We start from the raw sequence: 26,343 nt of genomic DNA, 5'->3' as shown, positions 1-26,343 counted from the left end.
CTAGCCGGGGCAGTTGGGCTCCCCCCCGGGGTAGGGTGTTACCTGTTTATTATTTCTTTTATTTTACAATCTACTTTCTGACATATAAGAAAACTGACTTGGTGGCGTTTCCAAAGGCTCCCGAAGGGTTTTGATGTCTTTTTTAGATTTGCGAGTGCAGAGAGTAGGAATGACAGGCAAGTGGCCATGTGGGGGTTGGGGGGATGAGGAGCCAGAGAAGAGAAGTCTGGGGAAGAGAGACAAATTCCCTTGAGCTGTTGAGTACAAGATGTCTAAGAGGCATCCAGGGGGTTCTGTCCAGGGTGTGGCTGGACTTACTGGCTTGAATTTTAGGCCTTATTGGTCTTAAAGTTCGGCAGAGAACAGACTGCAGACCTTTTTACCCTGTGCCTCAGTTTCCTGATCTGGAAAATAAATAATAACATCACTGCATAGAGTTCTTGTAAAGAGTTGATGGATAGCCCTAACCAGTTTGGCTCAGTGGATAGAGCCTCGGCCTGCGGACTGAAAGGTCCCAGGTTCGATTCCAGCCAAGGGCATGTACCTTGGTTGTGGGCACATCCCCAATGGGAGGTGTGCACGAGGCAGCTGACCGATGTTTCTTACTCTCTATCCCTCCTCCTTCCTCTCTCTAAAAAAAATCAATAAAATATATTTTAAAAAAACAACAACAACCCAACCCCCCAACCCCCTATCGGCCCTACTCTGTGTGTGACAGGGGGAGCTCCTCAACCGCCTGATCGGCCCTGCTCTGTGCGTGACAGGGGGGAGCTCCCCAACCCCCTGATAGGCCCTGCTCTGTGGGTGACAGGGGGGAGCTCCCCAACCCCCTGATCGACCCTGCTCTGTGCGTGACAGGGTACGGAGCCCCAACCCCCCTGATGGGCCCTGCTCTGTGAGTGACAGGGGGCAGCGCCCCAACCCCGATTGGCCCTGCTCTGTGCGTGACAGGGGGTGGCGCCGCAACCTCCCCATCGACCCTGCCTTGAGTGTGACAGGGGGCGGTGCCCCAACCCCCCAATCGGCCCTACCCTGAGCGTGACTGAGGGTGGCATCGCAACCTCCCAATCCGCCCTACTCTGTGCATGACAGGGGGCGGCGCCCCAATTCCCCAGTCGGCCCTGCTCTGAGCCCGACCAGGGGCTGCACCTAGGGATTGGGCCTACCCTCTGCCACCCGGGAGCAGGCCTAAGCCAGCAGGTCGTTATCTCCCGAGGGGTCCCAGACTGCGAGAGGGCACAGGCCGGGCTGGGGGACCCCCCCCTCTCCCCCGAGTGCACAAATTTTTGTGCACCGGGCCTCTAGTATATATATAAAAGACGAATATGCAAAGTGTCCCCTCGGGAGTTCGACCGGGAGAACGGGAGTTCAATCACTCACTATGACGTGTGCTGATCACCAGGGGGCGGCGGGAACATGGTGGGGGACCAGCAGCAGCAGGGCCCTGAGGGAGCAAGGGAAGGAGGAGGTGGGGAACCTGATCGGCCCTGATCACTGGCCAGGCCTAGGGACCCTACTTGTGCATGTGTTTTGTGCACCCGGCCTCTAGTACTTGTATAAAAAACAAAAACTAGCATGATGCTTATGCATCAGATACTAATACCCAAAGATTCAAAAATGAAAGGCAAAAAGAAAGAATATAATCTTGTAATTTTAACCACAAATTCTGCTTTCCTCCACGTCTTTTAAAACTAATTTATTTCAGGGCTCTGGGCTAATCTGCAAAAGATAATATAAACCAATTTATCAAGTTGAAGAGCCCCATCAATTTCATCATGATAAATTATTAGAATTTTAAATTATTATGTGATTAGTCTGCTGGGAATGACCTATAGAGGCTAAATGGGTTGTTCTTGATGTATTTAGAAACAAGAAATTGGAAATCTGAGAGAAAAAAAGCTCAAAGCTTTTAGGACAATTAAATTAGAACATTGTCTTAATGAATCAAATAGACCAGCTATATTAAAAATAATGAATCAGCTATACCATAGTTAGATCAGCTATATTAAAGATAATGCCTGGCTGGTATAGCTTAGTGGTTGAGTATGAACTCATGAACCAGGAGGTGCCCAGGTTGCAGGCTCAATCCACAGTAGGGAGTGTGCAGGAGGCAGCTGATTAATGATTCTCTCTAATCACTGATGTTTCTCTCTCTCTCTCCTCCCGTTCTCTCTGAAATCAATCAATACTTAAATAAAAATAATAACGAATCATAAATTTTGACTGTAAACAGTTCGAGAACATAAAGCCATTTCTGCTCACACTGTAGATATAGGAAGTATAAGTTCTTACCTTAGACATCTTCAGTGAAGTTCCGTCAATCTGTAAAAATACACAGGCATATATCCATAATGCATACATGTATTTAACTTAGCATGAATTGACGTGAAAAACACACATAAGGCATCAATAGCTTGTTCACTCAGCTTCTCAATTACATCAAATACTTCCCCAGAAATGGTAAAATTGTATCATTATAAAGACAAGTTAGATATGAATTAGTTCAAAAGCAACCATATATTTCTATGTGTGTATATACATATATATATATATATATATATATCATTCCATATTTTCAAGAATATTCAGACTTTCTTTAATAATGAGTATATGTTAGGTACTACAATCTCAGGTCACACCAGGAGAAGACAAGTTTCCATGACCTCTGGAACTGGTCTTCTCTCTTTGAACCTTTTTAACAAGAAAGGGGTGCCTGGCTCAGCTGATTGAGCGCTGGCCTGTGCACCGAAAGGTTGCTGGTTCAATTCCTGGTCAGGGCACATGCACGGGAGGCAACAGATTGATGTTTCTCTCTCTCTCTCTCCCTCTCTCTCTCTCTCTTCCTCTCTCTAACCATGTAATCAAGTGAGGATTAAAAAGAAAAAGAAGAAAGGAGTGCTTGGGGAGTACTGTGCTACCTGGCTGTCAGAGATTTCTAGAGCGCCTGAGAATTAGATTTTGACACTGGGGCATACAGAGCAATATGAACTACATTTATAAGCAAAGGAAAAAGGACTGAAGGCAATTGAGTGTTTGAGAAATGTGACAGTTTTAGAGTTATCTGGAATTTTCATGCAAATTTTAGAAGCCCTGAAACTTTGGGAAATGTGTGGGATCTGTTGGCTAACCTTTGGTAACAAAGTCAAGAGATCTGAATGCAGTCAAATTTTATTCTCTCTAATTTTATTCTTTCTAATAAAGCTTAGAAACTTTATTAGAAAGCTTCTTTCAATTTTCTGCCCCCCACTTCCCACAAATCTTTTCATGAATGCTTCAAACTCTTAAGTTTCTCTTCCAAATGGAAATGTTTCCAACCACCTCTGAAGAAACGAGGCCCCTGCACCCCAGTGTATGGCTTGGTTAACCAAGGTTAAGATAGGATTTCTAAGGAATTTGTTTCAAAGAACCAGCTTCTGGATTTTATTTAACCTTCTATTGCGATACTTTGTTCATCATTTCTTCTTCTTTTTTTTTTTTTTTTTAGAGAAGGAAGAGGGAGAGAGAGAAACATCTATGTGAGAGTGAAACATGTATCAGCTGCCTCTTGCACACCCCTTACTGAGGATCGAGCTTGCAACCCAGGCCATGTGCCCTCACTGGGAATCAAACTGGAAATCGTTTGGTGCACAGAATGGCACCCTACTAACTGACCTACACTGGCCAGAACCATTTTATTTAAATTTATTGATTTTAGAGAGAGAGAAAAAGAGAGACATTGATTTGTTGTTCCACTTATACATTCATTGGTTGTTTCTTGTATGTGCTCTGAAATCTTGTCGAATCCGGACAATGCTCTCTAACCAATTGAGCCACCTGGCCAGGGTTCCACCTCCCCAGTTTTAACAGAGCATAATTTATAAACAGCTACGTACTATAAAAATCTCTTTTCAAAGTTGCTTAAATTTTCTTCACAGCAGTTACATATTTTTAAAAATTTCAATTGTTTTAAAAATATATTCTTTTTAATTTGTAGAGAGAGGAAGGGAGAGGGAAAGAAACATTGATAAGAAACATCATCAATCAGCTGCCTCCTGCACACCCCCTACTGGGGATTGAGCCCAAAACCCTAGCATGTGCCCTAACCGGGAATTGACCCATTGACCTCTCGGTTCATGGGTCCAGGCTCAACTGCTGACTCACATCAGCTGAGGACAAATTGCTTTTCTTTATGCACCTGGTTTTCAGTGAGAAAGTCTTGATACTTCCCAAGCAATACTCACATTTTCCAAAACAAAAGATGAAGAACGATGGATAAAACTGGATTCTTGGCAATATAAACATATTCTGCTGGTGGCATTTATATTAATGGACTACCCATAACTCCCATTTATCAACATGTTACTCTTGTATTTTATATACATTATCCCAAGTCCACAAAATGACTCTGCAGTGTAGGACCTAGAAGGTTCATAATCCCTTATCTAGAGCCCTTGGAATGTTCTGGCATTCAGATTATTTGGATCTGAAGAAGATACATGTACAGTATATCCCATAACACCCTCAATGGTATCTCGGGCAGCACCCCACATCCAAATGTATTTTATGTAGTGACATGTATGACAATTAGCAAAAAGTGGGATAAATATGGACTATACATATGGATTCAGCCCAGTTCTGCTGCCAAATGAGTTTTGGTGTCCTCTCTCTGGAAAAAGAAAACTGTTGTTTTTTTAGCAGTTTGTCTTTGGTATTGGATATAAAAAGGGACCTGAATCACATTTATGAATGATAGAGGTTCCACTCTCCCCTGCTCATTTCCCTAGGTCACCCTGCTAATCTGACCAAATGGAAAAGCCCTTGTTCTTTACCCTGGGCTGCTGTGCTGGGTGAGAGATCAAGATGGACAGTGGAAAGAAATATCAGGATATCCTTTCCAGCCGAGATCATTGCCAAGATTTGACAGAGCAGCACACAGTGAGTTAGGAAGTTGGGTGGTGCAAAGAAAGCCTGTGTCGGAACTACCAAAAATGGAAATCGTGAACCTCCAACTACAAACACCAGGAAGCAGCTATCGTGACCCCTTACACCAGTAGGTCTCTCTCCTCATGACAGTAAGTCTGTTTTGGAACATACTTATTTTGAGGTGTTATAACAGTGAGTCGTTCAACAAATATTTGGGAACTTACTAGGTGAGGGTCACTGTGCTAGGCAAAGGGTAAAGGTGACTAAGTTCACACATCCCCTGCCCCTCACAGGACAACTACCATACAGTAAGTAGGACAAAGGCTAACATCAGGCCAACATCTATGCCGGCCGTAGGAAATCTAATCTGGACCAAGTCCTGAATAGCAGAGCTGGGACTAGGCAAGCAAAGGGCAGAAAAGGTGGGGAGGTAGCTGGGTTCTAGACAAAAGAAAGGGTTTGGGCCCAAGCCAAAAGACAGACCACAGCAGTTTGAGCAGTTCAGTGTGGTTGGTCACGTGTCTATGGGGGAGGGCAGACACGGTAAGGGTGGTCCTGGTAAAAAAATTAGGCGGAAAAGTAAATGGTGGCCAGGTCTTGTGGGTCCTGTGGACCACGTGAGAGTTGGGGCTTTACAGAAAGCAAGGGCAGCCGCAGATGGGCCTCCTCCCCTCAGGCCTTCAGGGGAATGGTGGGGCCTCTCCCCTGCAGCCAGACAGCCAAGGAGGCAAGGACTTCTGGAGGCTTCCCTTCTGCCAGGGGCCAGCGGGAGGAAATGGCCCATGTCAAAGGGACAAAAGGATGGCCGCACGACAAAAGCACTCTCCCTCCGGACCACGACCGCCAACTGCGCGTCCTGTACCCCTGATCAACTACTGAAACAGTTGCACGGAATTATCACACAGAGCGAGCAAGGGGTCACTTGGGTTCTCCCGGGACACACCCTGTCGTTTCCGCCGGAGCCAGGGCTCCCGGGGGGCGGGGTCCGGGGAGGGCCCGGAAGGCTGGGGAGAGGGTAGAGGAGGGCCCGGGAAAGGACGGGGGAGGATAGAGAACCTGGGAGGGCGGGGAGGACCAAGGACCGCAGGCTGACAGCCCCTCCCCCACACTGCGCGGTCACCACCGCCGCTGCGCCCCCCGGGACGGCTAACCGCCATCCAGAGTGGGCCCCCTACCCCTTCTGTGCCAGCCCCACAGTTCGCATCCCGGCAGCAGCGGCGGGGACCCACGGCGAGACACTCACCGCGGAGGAGCCGAAGAAGAGCCAACCGACCGCGCCGCGTATCCACCCAGCGCCCGCCGTCTGCTCGCACCCCGCCCCGCGGGCAGGCGGATTGCGTCACCACGTCGCCCCGCCCCTTTGCCAACGCATTCCTCTCCTCTGCGCGACCTGTCCTGCCTCCCCTCCCCCATGCGCCAGTTTCTGAGTGCGCAGGCGCAGGCTCGTCCGCGTTTTCCGCCTCTGCGCAGGCGCCGTGCCCCTCCCACGGCGGTTGGCCATATAGATGCTGGGGGTGGGGGGGAGGTCAAGCGTAGCCTCTTCTCCTTTACCAAGATGGCGGCTTGTCCCTGTTTCTCCACAGTTCCCAGCTTGTGAGCCTGATCTCCTTACGCTGGTAAGACTGGAACAGGTAATGTGATTCTTTGCCTGTGGGTAACTAGAGTGGAAGTAAGGAAGTCTCTTTAGAAGGAGCTAAGTGACTGCTGAGGAGAACAGAGGCGTTCGGGGAAGGGCAGGTGGCGGTAAGTGTGCGGAGCGACCGCAGGGATGGGCGCCTTCGCCTCTGGCCCTCTCCTCCAGGAAGATGGCGGCAGCACCGAGCTGGAAGCACTGGAGCGGGGCCGGAGTGGGGATGGCAAGCGGACGAGCGGGCCGCTCCAGCCCTGGGCCACCGTCGTCTCGATGGTCGGGGGCCTCGCCACGATTGGCTGCCGCACGTCACGTGGGCCGGCGGGTCTGCGCGCAGACCCTAGAGTCGGCACGGGTCTCGGGGGACGTGGCCTTCGAGCGCCTGGGCCTGGGGCCTGTGCCCCAGGGGGAGGGCGGGGCCGCGGGCTCCTCTCCCCCTTTCTCCTTGGGGTCCGGGTCGCGAGGTGAGACCTGGGGGGCACTTCCAAACCCACTGGGATCGCGTGGCTCGGGGACTCGGGGGCGGGAGGGCAACATGCCTGGCCGGGGCGGGACGGGAGCAGCGCTGCCCCCTGCCCTAGCCGGGGTGTCCTTTCTCCCTCCCGGTGGCCTGTAGGCCCAGCAGCCGTCCCACACTCTTGAAGGCTGTGCGCGGATGCTCTCCCACAGGAAGCCTTTGTAGATTGCTCCTGACTGAAAATAAACACATTCTTGAGTCTCTGGCGTGCGACAGCTTCGTGTTGGGAACCTGAAGCTGTATCTGACACTAGCGGATACCGAGGGCATATTTTGGAAAGTGGTTATGTACTCAGGGCCAGCTGCCAAATATCCTCTCCCACCCGACTTAGAAAATGGGAGGGTCAGACTTTGCATGGAGTTTGGATACCACGTAGAACGAAAGGAAATACATATTATGTGCTATTTATTAAGCAACACTTCTGGTCAGATGAAGCATCTTCAGGAACGGATGACTGGCCCTTCAGTTTTGGGTTTTGTTATGGGTCCTCCGCTTCATGGCTCACTTCAGCCCTCAGGCAATGACTTTACCAGTGTTTGGTATCTGCTTAAGGATCCTTACTTTATTGGCAAGTAGGGTGTTATAGTCAGGATTTTGTCTGAGGCAGTTGATGGATGTTCACGTATGGAAGCAAACCAGGAATGATGGAACATGGGAGGAAACCTAGTGCTCCAGTTTATATTTGACAATTTTGAACTGGTCAAATACTTGCAAGCTAAACTCATTAAGTACGTTTAATTTTAGGATGCTTGGAAGCAGTGTTTAAAGTAGTTGGGAAGGTGTTTCAAAGCCTTGAGGAATAACATTTGAAAGCCAGTTAATTTATAATGAGGATTGGACTTCCCTGTAATTGCCTTTAGTTCAATTATGTGCCATGCATCTTCTGTAATCAGGTTAACATCACCTGGGTACATGTGCAGTGAGCATAAGGAGAGCATTTCTGGGATCATTGGGGCCATATTCCGAAGCACCTCCAGGCCCTATCCAGTGGGCCAAGCTGACATCTCAGCTGCTTGATGGGAGAATTTCTTATTGAATCTTTAAGTACTAGAGGCCCAGTGCAAATCTGTGCACTGGTGGGGTCCCTCCGCCTGGCCTGCGACCTCTCACAATCTGGGAACCCTGGGGGATGTTGGACTGCCGGTTTCTGAGGATCCTAGCAGGCCAGGCGGAGGGACCCCACCGCCCAGGCCTCTAGTATGCATATAAGATCTTTGGTTAATCTCTTCATGCCCTCCCTCCTTCCCTCTGATGGTCAGTGCGCTTCATAGCTACCGGTTAGGCATATTGCTGTTTGGGGCTTCTTATTCTCTGACTTCAGCCTCATAACTTCAACAGTTCAAGAAACATTTATTGGGAATTGCCGTGTGCCAGATACTGTTAAGGAGTCTGAGGATGCAAAGGTAAAGAGGGTATAGACTTTTTTTCACTAAAGCAGTTTATGGTCTAGTATAGGGGATTTTCTGGTAAAAGAATAATTAGATTACAGTACTGTAAGTACAGTAATGGAGATAGGTCCAATATTTGGGTAGAGGAAGGAGAAGGCAGTAATAAGTTGGAAAGTCTTTAGAAAGAATGTAGTTATTGAACTGGGGTTTAGAGAATGAATAAGGGGTTTTCTATGTGGAGTTGGCAGGATGGGATGTTCTAGGCAGGAAGATTAGCTAATGCAAAGGGGACGTGTGACAGCTATAGCTTGGCATATATGGGCAAGAGCTTGAGAATTTGGTATACTGCCAACCTCTGAAAGGGTGGAGGGCTTGTTGAGACCCTGTTGTGAAGGACTTCATGCCCTTTAGTTAGTCCTATCTAAAACACTGTTTGGGACAGGGTTTCAAGTGATCACACTGTCTGCCAGGATGACTTGTGACCTTCAGTCACAAATGGATCAGGTAGATTCTCCATTAATGCTTCCCAACTGAAACATTCATTTACCAAAAGGGCTTGAGCAGAGAACACACTTTTTGAACTACCGATGGTATTTATACTGGTATCACTCCTTCAGTACACATTCCTCCCACAGGGCTGGTGATCATACATAGAAAGGCATTTTCCTTTTCTGTTAAGAAATAACCAAGCTCCTGGAAGAATCAGCACACAGCTGAGTTCTCAATTGCTGAGTTATGGCTGCAAAAAGTCTCAAGATTCATGTTATAAAAGTTTTTGACCCAGTAGAAAAGCAACCAGAGAACATGCCTTTTCCCTTAGAAGCACCACACATTCAACATTGAAAACCAAGAAAAGAAACTCATGTGTATGACACTTTAAAAATTGATTATACGCTCTAGCCGGTTTGGCTCAGTGGATAGAGCATTGGCCTGCGGACTGAAAGGTCCCAGGTTTGATTCCGGTCAAGGCATGTACCTTGGTTGTGGGCACATCCTCAGTAGGAGGTGTGCAGGAAGCAGCTGATTGACGTTTCTCTCTCATTGATGTTTCTAACACTCTATCCCTCTCCCTCTCTGTAAAAAAATAAATAAAACATTTTAAAAAATTGGTTATACAAGTTATTTTGGGCTAAGCAAGATTTTCTTTCTCAAATCAGAGACATTTTTTAAGTGACATCCCTAGTAGGCTGTTATTTTCCGAGCACGCTGAAATTCCTCGAATACCGTTAAATACAAGCCAGACATGTTGTTCCAGGCATGTCTGGGCATTGTGTGGAATTAGTCATCTTGATGCTTGCTGTTAATTTGGTAAAATACATTGACTGCATACTCACCCTTAATACTTGTTATTTGGATTCATATGAATTTTAAAATAAAAAAAATTAATTTTATTTCAAACCAAGGATGTATCTTCATGTTTTTAAGAGGTCAAATAAATCTAGAAAGGCTTGTAAGGAAAAACTATGACTAGCCTTCCCCAGATCATGTTTCTTCTGCAGAGCACCCAGGCTTGCTCTTGGGTGATTCCTTTGGTCTTTATAGTATACTAGAGGCCCGGTGCACCAAATTTGTGCACTGGGGGGAGGGGGCGGTCCCTCAGCCTGGCCTGCCCCTTCTCACAGTCCGGGATCCCTCAGGGGATGTCCTACTGATGGCTGCAGTCTGGCCTCCCTCTGCAGGAGGCGACCGGCTGATCAGGGGAAGGCACCGCCCCCATCACCCCCTTGCTGCTGTTGCCTCTGGCCTCCCTTTGCAGGAGGCAACCCTGTGATCAGGGGAAGGCGACACCCCCATCACACCTCTGCTGCTGCCACTGCCGGCCACGAGGCTGCCTGGGCCTCGCCCAGCCCTCATTGCCTGAGCCTCGGGCCCTCGAAGTGGCAGCGGCCAATGGCGGCTTGCTGGAGCACCAGGCCAGCCCTGGGCAAGCAGCAGCGGCCACCGTGAGCACTTACAGCCGCCACTGCCATGTGGGGAGTACAGGCCGCCCTCCAACGGGCCCCGCCCCCGTCCCCGCTTGCCCAGGGCCAGCCCGGGGCAAGCAGCAGTGGCCATTGAGTCCCCAATGCTGCAAGTCCCCACCCACCCGCTGCGCACGCAGCCTGCTGATGGTTGCACCCGCTGCGCACGCAGCCTGCTGATGGTCCTTACTGTGATGGCGTCCCAACCAATTTGAATATTACTAGATAGATGTGCTGACTTGCTTATTTATGACTCTTCCTCCATTTCATACATTCTCTTCACTTAACTCTGGAATAGATGTGAAGTTTCTGGTTTTCTTTTACCCTTTGCTGTTGCTGTGCAGACAAATACATGGCTATCTGAGCAGGCGCATCTTTAATTTGGACAGTTCAGAATTTAGTGTTTATATTATGACTGCATAGTCTCACAGCTAGGCCAGATAGTGTGATGGGTCACTTTATCTTTCCTTAATAAATTTTTGTTTTCTATGAAGTTTTTATGAGTCTTGTTTGTTGGCTTAATTTTCTATGTATTTGTCACTAAAACTCAATGCCAAACCCACCTTTTTATCTTATAAAATTGTGTTTTTTATTAACCTCATAGTGTATAAATCTGTCCTAGGCCTCCATCCCCATCTTCCAGTGTTATTGCTGAAGCCTTTATGTGTGACTGTTGTGTTTGTTTTTTTCAGCTTAAAGGATTTTCTCACTATGAAATTCAAAACACCAAGTGTGATGATGTCCCTTGGAACACTTTGGACCCCTTTATTTGGAAACTCCTGTCCTTCAATGCTGGGCAGTTTTCCTGATTTATTACTTTAATTTCTTCCCATTCACTTTCTCTTTCTATGTTTTTTTCCTTTTAATTGATTTTTTTTTTTTTTTTTCCAGAGAGAGGAAGGGAGACGGAGAGAGATAAACATTGATCGGCTGCCTCCTGCACTCCCTCTACTGGGAATTGAGCCCACAATTTGGGCATGTGCCCTGACCAGGAATCTAACCTGTGATCTCTTGGTGCATGGGTCTTAGAGCAACCAACTGAGCTACACTGACCAGGGCCACTTTCTCTTTCTAGAATGAAACTCTTAGAGCTTCTGAATGGACACTGATTTTCTTAGGTGTTCTATTTTCTTTTTGGAAGACATTCTCAACTTTATCTTCTAGCCCTTCTATTGAGTTTTTCTCATTCTATTTCAAAGAGCTTTCTCTTGTTCTCTCTATTCCTAATTTGTAACCTCCTGTTTTTGTTTCATGGATGTGGTATCTCCTCTTATCTGAAGACATTAACGAGTTTTAAAGTTTTCTTTTCCCTGAAGTCATTGTTTCCTTCAGGCTGCTTTTTGTTTGGGGATTTTGCCTTTGATCAGAGCCTTTTCTGGGCTATCTGGGATGTTCCCCTGCCTGCACATTTTTCAGAGAGCTCCTGAGCCTGTGCCTAGAACAGCGGTTCTGAACCTGTGGGTCGCGACCCCTTTGGGGGTCGAACGACCCTTTCACAGGGGTCGCCTAAGACCATCGGAAAACACATATATAATTACATATTGTTTTTGTGATTAATCACTATGCTTTAATTATGTTCAGTTTGTAACAATGAAATTGGGGGTCACCACAACATGAGGAACTGTATTAAAGGGTCGTGGCATTAGGAAGGTTGAGAACCACTGGCCTAGAAGCACCTGGCAGGGCCATTAAAACATCCTGTCAGCTTCTTTGGGTCTCTTTGGATTATCCAGAAAAAACCTTCCAGCCTCTTGCTTGGCTGCCTGTGTTCAGGGGGCCAAGAGAGGAGAAGGCTACAAACTCAGCAGTAACTTTGGAAGTACTTACTCCCTCTGTCTTCAGAAAGGCTTCCCACCCTCCATTGAAACAGGTGTCCCCAGATGAAAGATTCTATTTCCCTTTCCTGAGAAAAACCTCCATAGCCTTTGACCAGGGCATGAAAGGCAAAACATATCTCTTTTGATAATATTTTCTTATCACTTTTGCCTGGGTGCCCTTTAGCAATGTTCTTTTGAGCTTACAACTTGAGTTTCACTGAAATTTATAGTTCTTTCTTTGCTTTTCTCCTTAGTTGCATAGCCATGGATTTTGCTTCATCTAATGTGTGCTGAAATACCCTGGCTGAAAAGTGGACAGAGGTTGTGAATAGGTTCGTCTTCTCGGTTAAGAAAATCAGATGGCCAGTAAGCAAAGCAAGATTTTACTTTCACTGACGATCAGAGAATTGACATTAAAATCATATTTCCCTACAGATTGGAAAAATAAGCATGACTGTGTTAGTTATCAAGGGTGAGGGGCCAGGTTAATGCAGATGTGAGTGTGAATAGTGTAGCTTGTAGGGGGTTCATCTGCTTTGGCAGTGCCCATCCGTGTACCCCTCATGATCATGTAACTGTATTTCTAAAACTTTGTCCTGTGGAGATACAGGCTCAGGTGGGCAGATGGTATTCTCTTCAGCATTTGTAATCACTAAAAAGGGGGGGGAAAGCAACATCAGCAGGGGATTTGTGTTCATCCTATTTCATGCAGTTGCTAATAGGTCAATTTGTGTATAAAACTTGGAAAGACAGCATGATGCATTTAAAAAAATGTTTTTATTGACCTTAGAGAGAGAGGAAGGGAGATCGAGAGAAACATAGATCAGTTGCCTCCCTTTTGCACCCTGACTGGGTATTGAACCTGAAACTTGGGCATGTGCCCTGACTGGGAATCCAAACTGGCAACCTTCTGGTACACAGGACAACTCTCAACCAACCGAGCCACACTGGCCAGGGCATGATGCATTTTTTTAATGGAACTAAGTGCAGCAAGTGGCGAAACACTGCATTAATGTGATCCTGTTTTGATTTAAACCATGTATTAATATATCCAAGAAAAATCTTAGATAAAGCCATAATTTTGGAGATAGTTTTTGGGGAAGAATCATGAAGGATTGCCATTTTGTTTGTTTTTTGTTTCGTTATTCCTCACCTGAGGATATTTTTCCATTGATTTTTAGAGAGAGTGGAAGGGAAGGGGAGAGACAGAAAGAGAGAAACATGTGAGAGAGACACATCTATTTTTTGCCTCCTGCATGCACCCCGACAAGGGCCAGGGATCGAGCCCACAACCAGGGTACCTGCCCTTGACCGGAATCGAACCTGTGCCCAACACCCCACCACTGGTACAGCAGGCCCTATCTGGATGAGGAGAGGCAGGAAGTTGGTGGTGCAGAAAAACCTGGTTACCAAGTGCCATTGAGCAGTCCGTATGAATTCTTTTCAAATAAGTGTTTTCTGAAAACCCTCTTAGGTTTGCCTTTTATTTGTATGAACTGATATTCTCAGATGTTCCTGGAGGTGGGCCTTGTAAGATATACAGCAGTGCTTGTGTGTTAGGTGTAGATTGCTGGCCATTAGTGCTTTTTCCAGACAGGACAGAGGGTTGAGTATTTCCTGACTGTGAGTCAGGAGACCTTATTTCAGTTTGGATCTACTTACTCTTCATCAGCCCTGGGACTTTGGGTGTTTCCTAGTCTGTAGGACTTTAGCTCCTTCCTTTTAAAGTTAAGGAGCTGAGCTCTGAGCTCTAGCCAGTTTGGCTCAGTGGATAGAACGTCAGCCCACAGACTGAAGGGCCGCGGGTTCAATTCAGGTCAGGGGCACGTACCTCGGTTGCGGGCTCAATCCCCAGCCCTAGTCAGTGCAGTAGGTGCTGGAGGCAACCAATCAATGTGTCTATCTCGCATCAATGCTTCTCTCTTTCTGTCTCTCCCCCTCCCTTCTACCCTCTCTAAAAATCAATGGAAGAATATCCTCCAATGAGGATTAACAAAATAATAAAGAGAAGAAGCTGAATCTCTGTGGTCTCACCCCCTACCTTTGATAGCTCTGAACCCTTGGTCAACTCAGTTTATCAGTAACTTAGTTTGAAAGAATGATACTTGGAGCAGATAGTCACTCATACAGCATCTCACTTTGTGATCTGTTTCAAGGGTGCGCAAGTGATACAAAAATCTTTGCCTATTAAAGCTTTTATTCTTTGCTTCCCTCTCACTTACCAAGCATCATGCCCTTTGTTTCCAGCAATGGTTTAGTCAGACGATTTTGTCCCTAGAGAATATATGGCAATGTCTGGGGACCTTTTGGTTGTCATGACTCAGGTGTGCTACTGGCATTCACTGGGTAGAGGACAGAGGTGTGCGATATCTTATGGGGCCCAGGACAGCCCCACAGCGAAGAATTGTCTCATGCAAAAGGTCAGGGGCACTGAGGTTGAGCAGCCCTGCTTTCCAGGGTCAGTCCTTGAAAGGGCTCTAGGTGGTAGATCCATTTTTTCAGGCTGGCAGGTGAAGCTGCTTGCAGGAGTGGCTGAGTTGGGGCTGTATCACCTGCACTGTTGGAGTCCTCAACGTCACAGATATTGACAAGGGTAATGGTAATAGAAAATCCTTACTGAACTTTTTGTCTTGTGTCCTTTATAATTTTGAATATCTCTCATTTATTCAGTCATCAAGCAGGTATTTTTCACCAAGTACATATTCATTAGTGGGTTCAGGTAAGGAAGTGAAAAATCAAAGTCCAGAACTAACATATTCAGGGCCAATTTCCATGGTAACCTGTAGGTGACTGCTTTCAGTCTATGTGCGGCCACCTTCAGGGGTTGGCTTTCTACTCTAGGCTCTTGCTGGACTAGTGTGTCCATCATCCTGTAGCAGCAGCCCAGACAGGACAGAGGGTTGGGTGTTTACAGGAATGCTCCACTGGACTTGGGAGTCAGGAGACTTTATTTTAGTTTGGACCTAGTTGTATCATCTCTGGCTGCCTGAGCCAGGTCTCTCGGTCTTACCTGCCCCCACCCCCAGTTGGGTCACAGGCTAAGTCATCTATATATCTTTACTTGTTTTGGGACCCCATGGCGTAGCAGGTGACCTGGTCATGGCAGGTGCCCTGTGCTTGTTTTGAGGGGGTGAACCGATAGGACTGTGTTGATTGCTAAAAAGGGAATATTCTGAATACTTGTCATTTTCTGACCTAAGGTGGATTATAATGGGCTGCTGCCTTCTAGGCTCTGAGGGAGATGCTGGATGTAGAAACAAGCCTGTCCAAAGGACAGGCCCCAAAGTGTTGCTCTTGTGTGTTTTAGCTGCCATTGGGTTTGTGGCTTCAGCAGCCACCTTTGCAGAGCAGCTTTCTCTGGAGGTTTGGATGTGGTTGGACTGACAGACTGCTGAGAAGCAGAGGTGTGCTGACCATGTGCCTATGGGAGAGCTGCTGCTGCTGAGTCCACTCAGAGCGCAGTGTTTCTATAGACATACTTTAACTATTATCAGCATGATCCCTTTGTCTAACCGGCTAGCATCTCTTTTGGGGTGTGTGAGCTGGGGACCAAATTTCTGAAGCGGAACAGTAGTTCTTCTTCTTGCTCTGCTAAATGAGAAAGCATCCTGCCTAGTGTCCCCACTGCTCAGGTCTCTCATTGACCGGCTGCTCATGAGCAGGATACACTCTTTTGGGCCATGGGGTCAGCGACCGCACTTAAAGCTTCTAGACACAGCACAGCTGGACCAGTGGGTTTTTTCCTGGTGGGAGAATAACTTCAGCCTCAGTTGGGTGCCTTAGTATATGTCGTTACTCTCCGGCAGAAACTGATGTGCCCTTCTGGGAAGTTTGGTGCTGTGAACTTGGTGTTGGTGCCTCTCGTGAGGAGCCTTGAGTTAGGCCCCTGAATCACCTGGCCCGGGCGGCTGCAGTTACGTGAATGGGGGCTGGGAGGCAGGGCGATGGAAATCGAAATTTCTTTGATTCTGCTCAGGTCAGACACAGGAGGGCCTGGTAGCTGAGCTCTCCCCTACTCCCTGGCTCTAAGTCATCCTGCAGAGCTCTGGGGGTATGGTTCCCCAGAGAGTAAAAGCAGTCTTCTTGCAGGTGCCTTGATAGCAACTACCTGTATGGCAACCGCTCCTCACCTGTCAGGAGAGTTACATCTGGAGGCTCTGGAGAGAGCTGTTCTCCTCAAGAGGTTGCCACAACAGATAGCCTTAGGGAGTATGGCCAAGCTAGAGAAACTGCCCTTATCCCAAAAGGACCAGACCCCTTGGAACAAATAGGTCAGAGGGAAAGAGGAAACCAAAAAAGTATAGAGTTAAAAGAAATAATTTTTGAAAGAGGGCATGTATTTGGCATTTTTTGACATTGGGGTTGCAGTGAGTGACATCATTCTGCCCTCAGGGCTTCCTCCTCAATATAAAATGTATGGTGTCTGATTCCATGTTATATAGGGCTGAAAACTTTTTGCCCTCTCTAAAACTTTTTTCTTTAGAAATTAAAAATGAAAGAGGAAAGGATGGCCTTACACAATCTTTTTTGTCTTTCTGCTATACCGCCCTGATAGTAGTTGGAAGCATGTCCTGGATGGTGTTCCTCATTTGGTGTTCTTTATGCTGGAGATGGTGCCTTGGCTCCTGGACCTACTAGGTGATGACTAGAGGGAACTCCCACCATTGCTGCCTGGGGGGGTGGGGGGGGGGGCGATGACAAAATCAAATATGTTGTATTATCCTGACAGGTTTTGCTCTTCATTTCACTCTTACATATTAGGTTTCTAATTTTATTAATACTTAGCTCATTTATAAATATCTTCCAAATGGAATTATTGGATTGTATTTACTGTTTAGACTTTGATAAGTAGAAGATGAGTTAGGTGGTCCTGTAGCACTGGTTTAAATCAGTGTGTGTGAGATTAATTGGAAGAATACAATTTCTATTGAGACAAAGCTTCTATTTTGCTACATTTGCCTGTGCTTGGAGTTGACTGCAGGCCCCTGAGACCAGAGTTCTGTTGCCTTTGTGCCTGCTCGGTGATGAGTTCTGCTGCCTGGCTGCCTGTACACAGGAGCTCCTTGGCTCCCAGGCGTGGCCCTGTGGTCTCTGGAACGTCCAGACAAGAGCCGGCTGTAGTCAGGGCAACCCGTCCAACTTTGTGCTCTGGGGATCCCTCCTTAGTTTATACAGGTGCTGGAGATAACTCCCACGTCCACTTGAGATTGGTAAGTGCAGCTCTTGTCTGCAAGATTAGGCAAACAGAAAAAGATGGTGTTACTGGGGGAGAGTCAGCTTTTCTTTGTGCTATGAAAGAGCCTTTGCCTTAGGAGCAGTGTGGCATGTCAACCTCTCCTTCTTGTCCTTGGTTGGTTGGGGCTTCTGGATGGATGCTTAGCCACCAAAGATGCTGTGAGTTGGAGAGTGTGTGCGTGAAATCCTGCCCTTGATTTCTTCCAAGAGAGGCCCTTTTGGTTTCAGGCTGTGCTGGCAGTTTCAGGACTAAATCTTCAAGTAGGAAATGGTTTGCAAAGGACTCAGTGCCAATCTATGGGTCTTCAGGTCCCTCAGATCTCACTGTACTTGACTTGTAGGGTAAGTAGGTTTTTGCTATCAGCTGGGGTATGACTTTACTGAAGGCTACTTTCCTCTTAGCTGATTCAGAACTTACTCGGGAGGCATTAGGGAGCTTCTTACAAGAATATTTTAATTCCAAAATGTACTTTCGCTCATCTTCTCACACCAATCCTGCAGTGGTAGGTGTGTGTGGGGGGCGGGGGGGGGGGGAGGGCTCCTTTCTTTTAAGCCATTGCTTGTTGACAACGTGGTCACCCTCCTCACCCAGCCCACATGCCACTCCTCTGTCCATGGGCAGTGCTCCTTTGGTGTGACATGGGTGGCTCCATGTGCTAGTGTCTCTGAATTTGCCTTTTGCTAGAGATGTTGTGTAGTTCGCGTTTGGCTGGCTCAGACAAGTGACTTGTGCTCTCCCCTCTGAACATGGTGTCTGAACTGCTCATAGGACACTGAGAGCTAGAGGTCCTGGGGACGAGCTGGAGTGCACCTTGAAGTTGTTTGGAATGTGCTGCTCTGCATGTCTAGGCTGTGGGTTGACAGCCACGGAACACTTCTTATGGCTCAAAAATCTGCTTTCATGAACTTTGAATAAATGATGTGTAACAGACTTTAGTATCATAACAGTACCCTAAAATGGAGGTAAAACTTTGTTGTGCTATATAAAATGGGGGTGAACAGTGCATTGGTCTTAATAGTTGCTCTCATGATGAAACATATCTAATTAAAATTGGATTTTGACTTAGAGCTTGAATGGTTAATGTCACTTGCCACCCCCTCTCCAAATGAAGTCATTTATTTTTTTCTAATTACAAAAGTAGTACTATCTGCCATTAAATTTTTAAAAAGTGTCTTGTACTTATAGAGGAGTTGTGAGTGTGGCACAAAACACTTTTTTCTGAACCCCTGAGTAAGCTGGGGACATGAACCCTCATCACCCCTTGATTATATTGAAGTGTTTCCCACAAACAAAAACACTGTCTTTCTTCACCACATACAACCATCCAGCTCAGGGAGTTAACATGGATGCCTTGCTGCATTCAGACCCATTTACATCCCACCAGAAGGACCCAGCTCAGAATTGTGCTAACATTTTCTTGTCAGGTATCGTTAGTCCCCTTCGCACTGGGGCATTTACTCCATCTTCCCTTGGCGTTCCTGACCTCGATGCCTGTATGGTTATAGGCTTTTACATTGCACATTGCAGACTGTCCCTCAGTGTGGATTTGGTGTTTTCCTTTCCTTTTTTTTTTTTTTAAATCAAATTTATTAGGGTGACATTGGTTAATAAGATTATGTAGGTTTTAAATGTACAATTCTATGACACATCATCTGTATGTTGCATCGTGCACCCAGGTGTTTCTTTTGATTGAATTCAGGTTTTGCCTCTTTGGCTGGACTAGCACAGGAGGGAAGCTGAGTTCTTTGCTTTGTATTTTGTTTGATGGCACACGATTTCAGTTTGTCCTACTACCAGTGATGTTTGCTTTGATCCCTTGATTAAGGTGGTTTCTGCCAGAATTCTCCACTGTGAGGTCTTTGTAATTAATAAGTATACCGTGGGAAGGTACTTTTAAAGCTAAATATCTGTTCCTATCAAACTTTCAGTTTATTTATTTATATCAGTACAGGCTAACAGTTTTCCTTTTTATTGAGTTGGTTATTATTCTTTATTATCATTATTTATTTTGATTCTCATATTGTCCAGTTTTGGCCACTGGGAGCCCCTTAAGGCCAGCTTGTGTCTTTCTGATATGTTCCCGTATCCATTTAGCTCTTGATGCTTTCTGGTACCACATGATACTCTGGGCTCTTCATGGACTTTCCTGTCCAGACCTGGAATCAGCCTTCTCTTCAAGGAAACCCAGTGTCTTTTTACAAGAGGTGATACTCAGCAGAGTCTGGGCACCAGGTAGGTGGTGGTTGTGGTGTCAGTGCATGCAGACCGTCAGTGGTCAGAGCTGGAGTGTGTGTGTGTTGTACACTTACATATACACATATACACAAATTCTTGTGTTTTTATAATATTCATGTCTATTTTAACATCTATCTATCTACATATAAAAGCCAAGCGACTGGAACGACAGAATGACCGGTCACTACCCCTGGCTGTGCATGAATTTGTGCACCGGGCCTCTAGTGTATATATATATATATATATATATATATATATATATATATATATATATATATATATATTGTAAAACATATATTTCAATCAATACCACAGGGTTTGTCCCAGTTTCTCCCTTTCTAAATCAGTAACTCCCTTTTCCAACAGTGACAGTCCTAGATGCTGGTGTTCCTACTATATTTATTTGACTAGTCATTCTATGTGTTAATCTCATGCTGCTGTTCCCTTTCTTGCACAGATGCCCTCTGCCCTCTTCATCTCTGTTAGCCTTGATACCCCAGCTGTGTGGACAGCCTCTTATGTGGAAGTCCATGTCCCAGTTGTCAAAAACCAAATCCTATGCACTGTCTTTCCCTCTCCAGGCTATTACCTGAGCCAGCGCTTTATTGCTGGTAACTGTACACTTATCATGTGGTTTCGATGTGACACTGTGTAGTAAACATTTCCTCATTGATGCACACTTGTGTTCTTCCCAGTTCTTTGCCTGTGGACAGTGCTGCTGTGTGCCTTCCTGTATGTATTATACCGTGCCTCTGCCATCTTCTGCAGGTACTTTAGGAGAGCAGCTTCTTTGCACTGTGATGGCTGAACTGGATTATACACGTATACATCTATCGTTATGTGTCTTTAAATGCCTTCTAATTTTACACTTCCTCAGTGATCAAGGAGCATATTTTTCTTAACCATTTCACAAACGGCATCACTTCTGTTCATATTTATTGATCTCACACTAAGGGCTAAATGAGAATGAATGTGTATTTGTGTGTTTATGTGCAGTGTGTGTTGTTATGTCTTAGCCTATTCAGATGTTTTTCAAGTAGAGAAAAAGAGAATTTGTATCCTAACTTTTCTACTAGATAGTCTCTGCTACATAAAATTCTTAAGCATTTGGGGTCAAATGAGTTAATACTTTCCTTGATGATGTCTGCAGTCCGTCTCATCATTAGGTGCTTGCACCCCCTGGTTGCAGTTTTTCCTCCTCAGTCTTCTAACTCCTCAAGGCGAAACTGTTCACCTCCACATCTCCAATCTAGCTGAAATTTATGTTGGACTATGGTGTGAGGTAGGGATCACTCTTTATATTTTTAAAAAATGGATACCAAATTGGCCTAAATCTCTTTATTGCTTAGTCCAACCTTCCTGCTGACTTGAAATGGCACTTGTATCAAAAGATAAACTCACAGATGCACATGAGTTCTGTTTAAATAACAGAAATCAATTCTCTCATGTTTCTGGGGGCTACAAATCTAAAATCTGGCAAGGTCACACTCCCTCTGGGGGCACTGGGACAAACCCTGTGATATTGATTGAAATCACAGCTATAGGAATATATATTGTTTTAATACACACACACACACACACACACACACACACACACACACACACTGGAGACCCTGTGCACAAATTCTTTGCCTGTTCCAGCTTCTGGTGGCGACCCTCATTCCTTGGCTTGTGGCTGCATCACTCCAATCTTTGCCTCAGTCTTCTTAACAGCTTTTTCTTCTGCATTATGTTTCTTGACTCTCTTATTTTTTAATATAATTTTTTTGTATTGATTCAAAAGAGAGGGAGAGAGAGAGAAAGAGAAACATCAATCAATTGCCTCCCATACAAGCTGAGAGAAAGAGAGAGAGAAAGAGACAGACAGACAGACATCAATCAGTTGCCTCCCATACAAGCCCCAACTGGGGATTGAACCCGACTGGGTATGTGCCCTGGCCGGGAATCGAACCCACCCCCTTTTGGTTTATGGAATGACACTTCAACCAACCGAGCCACCCAGCAAGGGCTTTTTGGCTTTCTTTTATAAGGGCATTTATGGGGCCTTGTAGGACCCATTCAGACAATTCAGGGCAATCTCCTCGAGATCTTTAATCACATCTGGAAGGACTTTTTTTCCCCCCCAAGTAAGGTAACATTTACATTCCAAGTAATCAGGACTTGATATCTTTGGGTGGCCATTATTCAGCCTACCACAGAGATTTGACATTTCCTTGGGGGTGTAGCTGAACTTGGAGAGAACAGACATCTTTGTGATAAGTCTCCTGGGCTGCGATTTGGCATCTCCATGATTTGGGCCTTGTGTATGTGTGTGTCTCTGTGTATGTTTTGCTTAGTCCATCCTTCCTGCTGACTAGTTTTTCATTATAGTAGAGATGTCTTCTCTTTGCTTAATTATGTATTCTAGGTAGCATGATTGGCAGTCTGACAACAGTAGACATCTTTGCCATTTTGTTATTTGTTTCAATAGGATAATTTTAGCTTTAAATAAATTTTACTTTGGGGCAATATTTTAAATTTTATTTTTGGTTAATCCTCACTCTAGGATATTTTTCCCATTGGTTTTTAGAGATTGAAAAGAGGGAGGGGAGAGGAAGGGGGGGGAGAGAGAATGTCAATGTGAGAGGGACACATTGATTGGTGGCCGCCTGGGTGTGCCCTGACTGGGGCCAGGATTAAACCTGCAACCCAGGTAGATGCCCTTGACTTGCAATCAAACCCACACACACACACACACACACACACACACACTGGAGACCCGGTTCACAAAAAACAGCTGAGTTAGTCAATCAAAACCAGAATCAGTTTCTCTGGAAAAACTCAATTAAAAAGAAGTTAGTTCTGCTCTGGCCCGTGAGACTCGGTTGGAGTATCCTCCCAGGCACCTAGATGGCGGGTTTGGTTCCCAGTCAGAGCACATAACCAGGTTGCAGGTTCAATCCCGTTAGGGTGGATTCAGGAGGCAACTGATCAATGTTCCTCTCTCTCTCACTCCCCCCCACACCGCCTACCCTCTCTCTAAAATCGATTTTTTTAAAAGCAATTAGCTCTTTTCAGTCTGACAAAGAAAAAGAAAGAACACACCGAATCCAAGCTCACAATGATTATTCTCACCCTGTTCTGAAATAAGAACTGTGCTACAAATGGCAGTAATTATACCTCTGGGTAGATCCCAAGGAAGTCAGAGTTTCTTTGCCCCAAGGGGGCCACATAAATTATTTTTACATCTCACTGGCATTAATTGGGTTCTGAGGCCATTAAGGGACCAATAACTGTAGTCAAGGGGACAAGGGGATGGGATATGACAGACACAGCCAAACAGGGTCTACCATGCAGCAGGACCATTTCATCAAAAACATATGGCTTGCACATGGTGGTGGAAAAGAGTGTCTCCCAGAGGAAGATCATGGCACTGTTTCCCTCCCCAAAACAATGAGTACACTTGCAGAGAGAAGAGATTACCAACTAACTACCATGTAGTTTACAAACATGTAAAATTTTAAACAGAACACCAGCCAAATAAATCCATACTAAATTTAGAAAATAAGCCCTCAGAACTAAGTAGGATCTGTTTTAGGGATTCAGTAAGGATTTTTTTTTTTTTAATTTACTGATTTGACAGAGAGAGGAAGGGAGAGGGAGGAAGGGAGGGAGGGAAGGAGGGAAGGAGGGAGGGAGAAAGGGAAGAGAAACATTGATTTGTTGTTCCACTTAGTTATGCAGTCACTGGTTGATTCCTGTATGTGTCCTGCCTGGGGATTGAAGTCACAACCTTGGCATATTGGGACAACACTCTAATCAACCAAGCTACCTGGCCAGGGCAAGTTTCAATATTAGGAAGTGTATACATCTCACATTTATAGCTCAAAGGAGGATAATTGAACAAATATGCATGACTGATAAATGACCATTGAAAAAATGGCCAAAAGACTGATGCAATTCAGCATCTATTCCTTGCTTCCTATGGAATTTAATATCAGGAATAGACAGAAATAGCTATAAAAATAATATTGCCCAGGTCTGGCTGGTGTGCTCAGTGGTTAGTATTGGTCCCGCACACCGAAGGGTATTGGTAAATTCAGAAACATTTGTCTTTCATCCCTATCCCCCTCCTTTCTTTCCTTCTCCCGTTGTTTCTTTTGCAACTATAAACTGACATACAAATGTGTGTTTCTGATTCACTTTGCATGTCCTTCCCCCTTTGTCATTAACCATGTGCCCTAGGGACCACGTATGGTCCTATGCGCAGCTTTCCTACCCTCTTATGCTACATGTTGTTTCATTGTGTGGACGTAGCATGATACTCATTCAGTCACCTCCATGTGGAAGTTGTTATTTCCAGACTTTGCTAGTGTTTTATTCTCACTGTTTCCGTGGTTGCCTTCTACAGTCTCTTCACAGAGCAGCCAAAGTTCATCCCAAGTGGCGCTTCATGTTGCCTTGGAGCTGGCCTCAGCGGCTTTCATTAGTTCTCGGTGCTGTCCCTCTCCTGTCCTTGGCCCCCTGTGGAGCCACAGACAGATCATCTTTCTCTTAGGTCCCTCTTTATTTGGTACTGGTTTTCTAATAGTGGGGTTAACAGTTTGTTCTTGCCCTGCTGGCTCTCGACGAGTGGAGCATCTTTGTCCCTGCTCCTAGATGCTCGTATAGCACAGAGGCCTGCTTGAGGCCAGGCTCTCCGTTGCCTGCCTTGGGTGGAGTAGAAAACTGCGCTGTGCACACTGTGCTTGTGGTAGGGTGCCCTAATGTGGAGGTAGTTCTTAGGCGTACAGCTGTATCATTAAGAATTTCCAGAAGTCTTTAAATCCGAAAGTGAGATGCATTCCGTAGAGTAGCCTCAGAAAGATGGTACTGGAAGAGAGAGTGGAGTCCCACATTCTCATCTGACAAACAAGGAGGAAACAGGCCAAGTGAAGAGGTGTGATGTGGCCAGTGTCAACAAGCAGAGTAACCACAGTGATTTACCCTCTAAGGAGGAGAGAATCCAAAGACTGAATTTTTCTGATATTTATTTCTTCTTTTGTAGAAAAGCATTACATTTGTAGGACTGGTTCTGATTCCTATGTATTTCCACCCATGGCTTTAGCTAGCTTTGTATCCATAGCAAAGTTTTTATAAACATGAGCTAAGCTCATTCTGGCTCATGGAACTTTTCTATGTAAATTGTAGGAAGAAAAATATCTTCAAGTAGAAATTGTTGCCCTAGGTCAAACTTGGAATTATTTTGTTTCTTATGGATTAATGGGATTTATAGTTGGAAGATTAAAAGTATATTTTCATTGTAGGCCTAGGGGTAAGGTTGCCAGAGCCCTTTTCTCTAGCCTTCCCATCCCTGGCTGGCCTTACTGTCCTTCTTTTCCCAGAAGCACCATACATTGCAGCAGGGACTGGCTGTGGCGAGGAACCTGTGTGTGTCACCATGGAGGTCAGACATGGAGTGACCCCAGGGTCACTTGGATGCATCTCCACCTGGGAGCACTGGTTGGCTTCTTTAATGAAACAGTTAAACAGTTTTAGAGATGGAGACCCTAGAAGTTCTCTAAGCCAAACCATCACCCAGGAGGGAGCACAGCACCAGTGGGAAGGGCTTTGCCCAGTGCTTGCAGGATGCAAGTCCATTGAAGTGTGCTCACTGTCAGATATGTTCTTGTGTTGAGGTGAACTGTGTCTGCAGCCTGTGCTCCACCTCATTCTTAGTGTGCATGAAGCGGTCCACAGACTTGGCCCTTCTCTGCTGCTGTGCTGGTGTTTGCAGATGGCAAGTCTCATCTCTGCAATCAGCAGCCCCTTACAAGCAAATTAATAGCTGAGAAGTCTTACTTCAGACATCATAAAATTCTATGACTGCCATTCATTGATTTGTAGTAGCTAATGCTACTTAGTACCTGTTTCCCTCTCCAGAGGGGAGCATCATATACCACAGAGATTTCCCCTGCTGCAGTTAGTTAACTGGCTTGAACACTCACCATATGTCCATTCATAATTTCTATACCTGTTAAAACACACTTTTTTTTTTTGGTAAGTGGTAGATTAAATAAATACTGTTTTTCCATGTGCTCATCTCCCAGCTTCACAGTCTACAACTTAACAGTACAGTTGCTGCCTTTTCAGGTCAGTAAGTGATGCCCCCTTCCTTTACCCAGTTGCTAATGCATGTGATTGTCAGTACCTGGCTCTGCCCTTCTGCTCTCAGTGGCTTGAGCAGCCTTCTAGAGACGCTGATGCATATAAACACGGCTCGTTGACACAGCCGGCTGCATATGAAAGAATACAGACTTGACACAGCACCGGATATGTGGTTCAGGGGAAGATGTTCATTTGGCCATTGGTCATTTCATATGGGGCTGAGAGTCTGTCTGAGGGTTTGCTGACCGGATGCTGTAGTCTTTTCTTACATAAACTCTACTTGTCCTCTAGGACATTCAGAATCAGTTTCTTTTTTAAGTGGATCAAGAATTTAAGACACAAAGTAGTGGGAATGTGGGATTTCTTGAGATTTTACAGCTTTTTTTGTACCTAACTGCATAATTTTTTAAAAGCAACTTTCCCTTGTGAGAAATTCCAGTGTGCTAAATTTAGTATTCACAGAATTATTTCTTTTGCTCTTGTTTTCTTCTTTTATTATTATTTTTAAATTATGTGTAATTACATTACCAA

General features: G+C 45.6%; 2 protein-coding genes across 2 annotated transcripts in view; one reads left to right on the top strand and one right to left on the bottom strand.

Moving 5' to 3' along the window:
- SEPT2 (septin 2) overlaps positions 1–6,268 on the bottom strand; it is a 32,294-nt gene extending 26,026 nt beyond the window's left edge. The window contains exons 1-2 of the mRNA XM_006083005.3: positions 6,146–6,268; positions 2,293–2,322 (exon numbers count right to left, since the gene is read on the bottom strand). Of these exons, the coding sequence (XP_006083067.1) occupies positions 2,293–2,301 (9 nt within the window). The 5' untranslated portion in view covers positions 2,302–2,322; positions 6,146–6,268. The remainder of the gene's footprint in view (positions 1–2,292; positions 2,323–6,145) is intronic.
- The window catches only part of HDLBP (high density lipoprotein binding protein), a 71,982-nt gene continuing 51,900 nt past the window's right edge, over positions 6,262–26,343 (top strand). Inside the window, exon 1 of the mRNA XM_006083007.3 lies at positions 6,262–6,533. The gene's annotated coding sequence lies outside the window, so the exon portion shown is untranslated. The remainder of the gene's footprint in view (positions 6,534–26,343) is intronic.

This window comes from Myotis lucifugus, unplaced genomic scaffold (genome assembly GCF_000147115.1).
Source record: "Myotis lucifugus unplaced genomic scaffold, Myoluc2.0 scaffold_5, whole genome shotgun sequence".
Lineage (NCBI taxonomy): Eukaryota > Metazoa > Chordata > Mammalia > Chiroptera > Vespertilionidae > Myotis > Myotis lucifugus.
The sequence above is the reverse complement of the archived record's forward strand: the minus strand, read 5'-3'. Positions and strand labels throughout refer to the sequence as shown.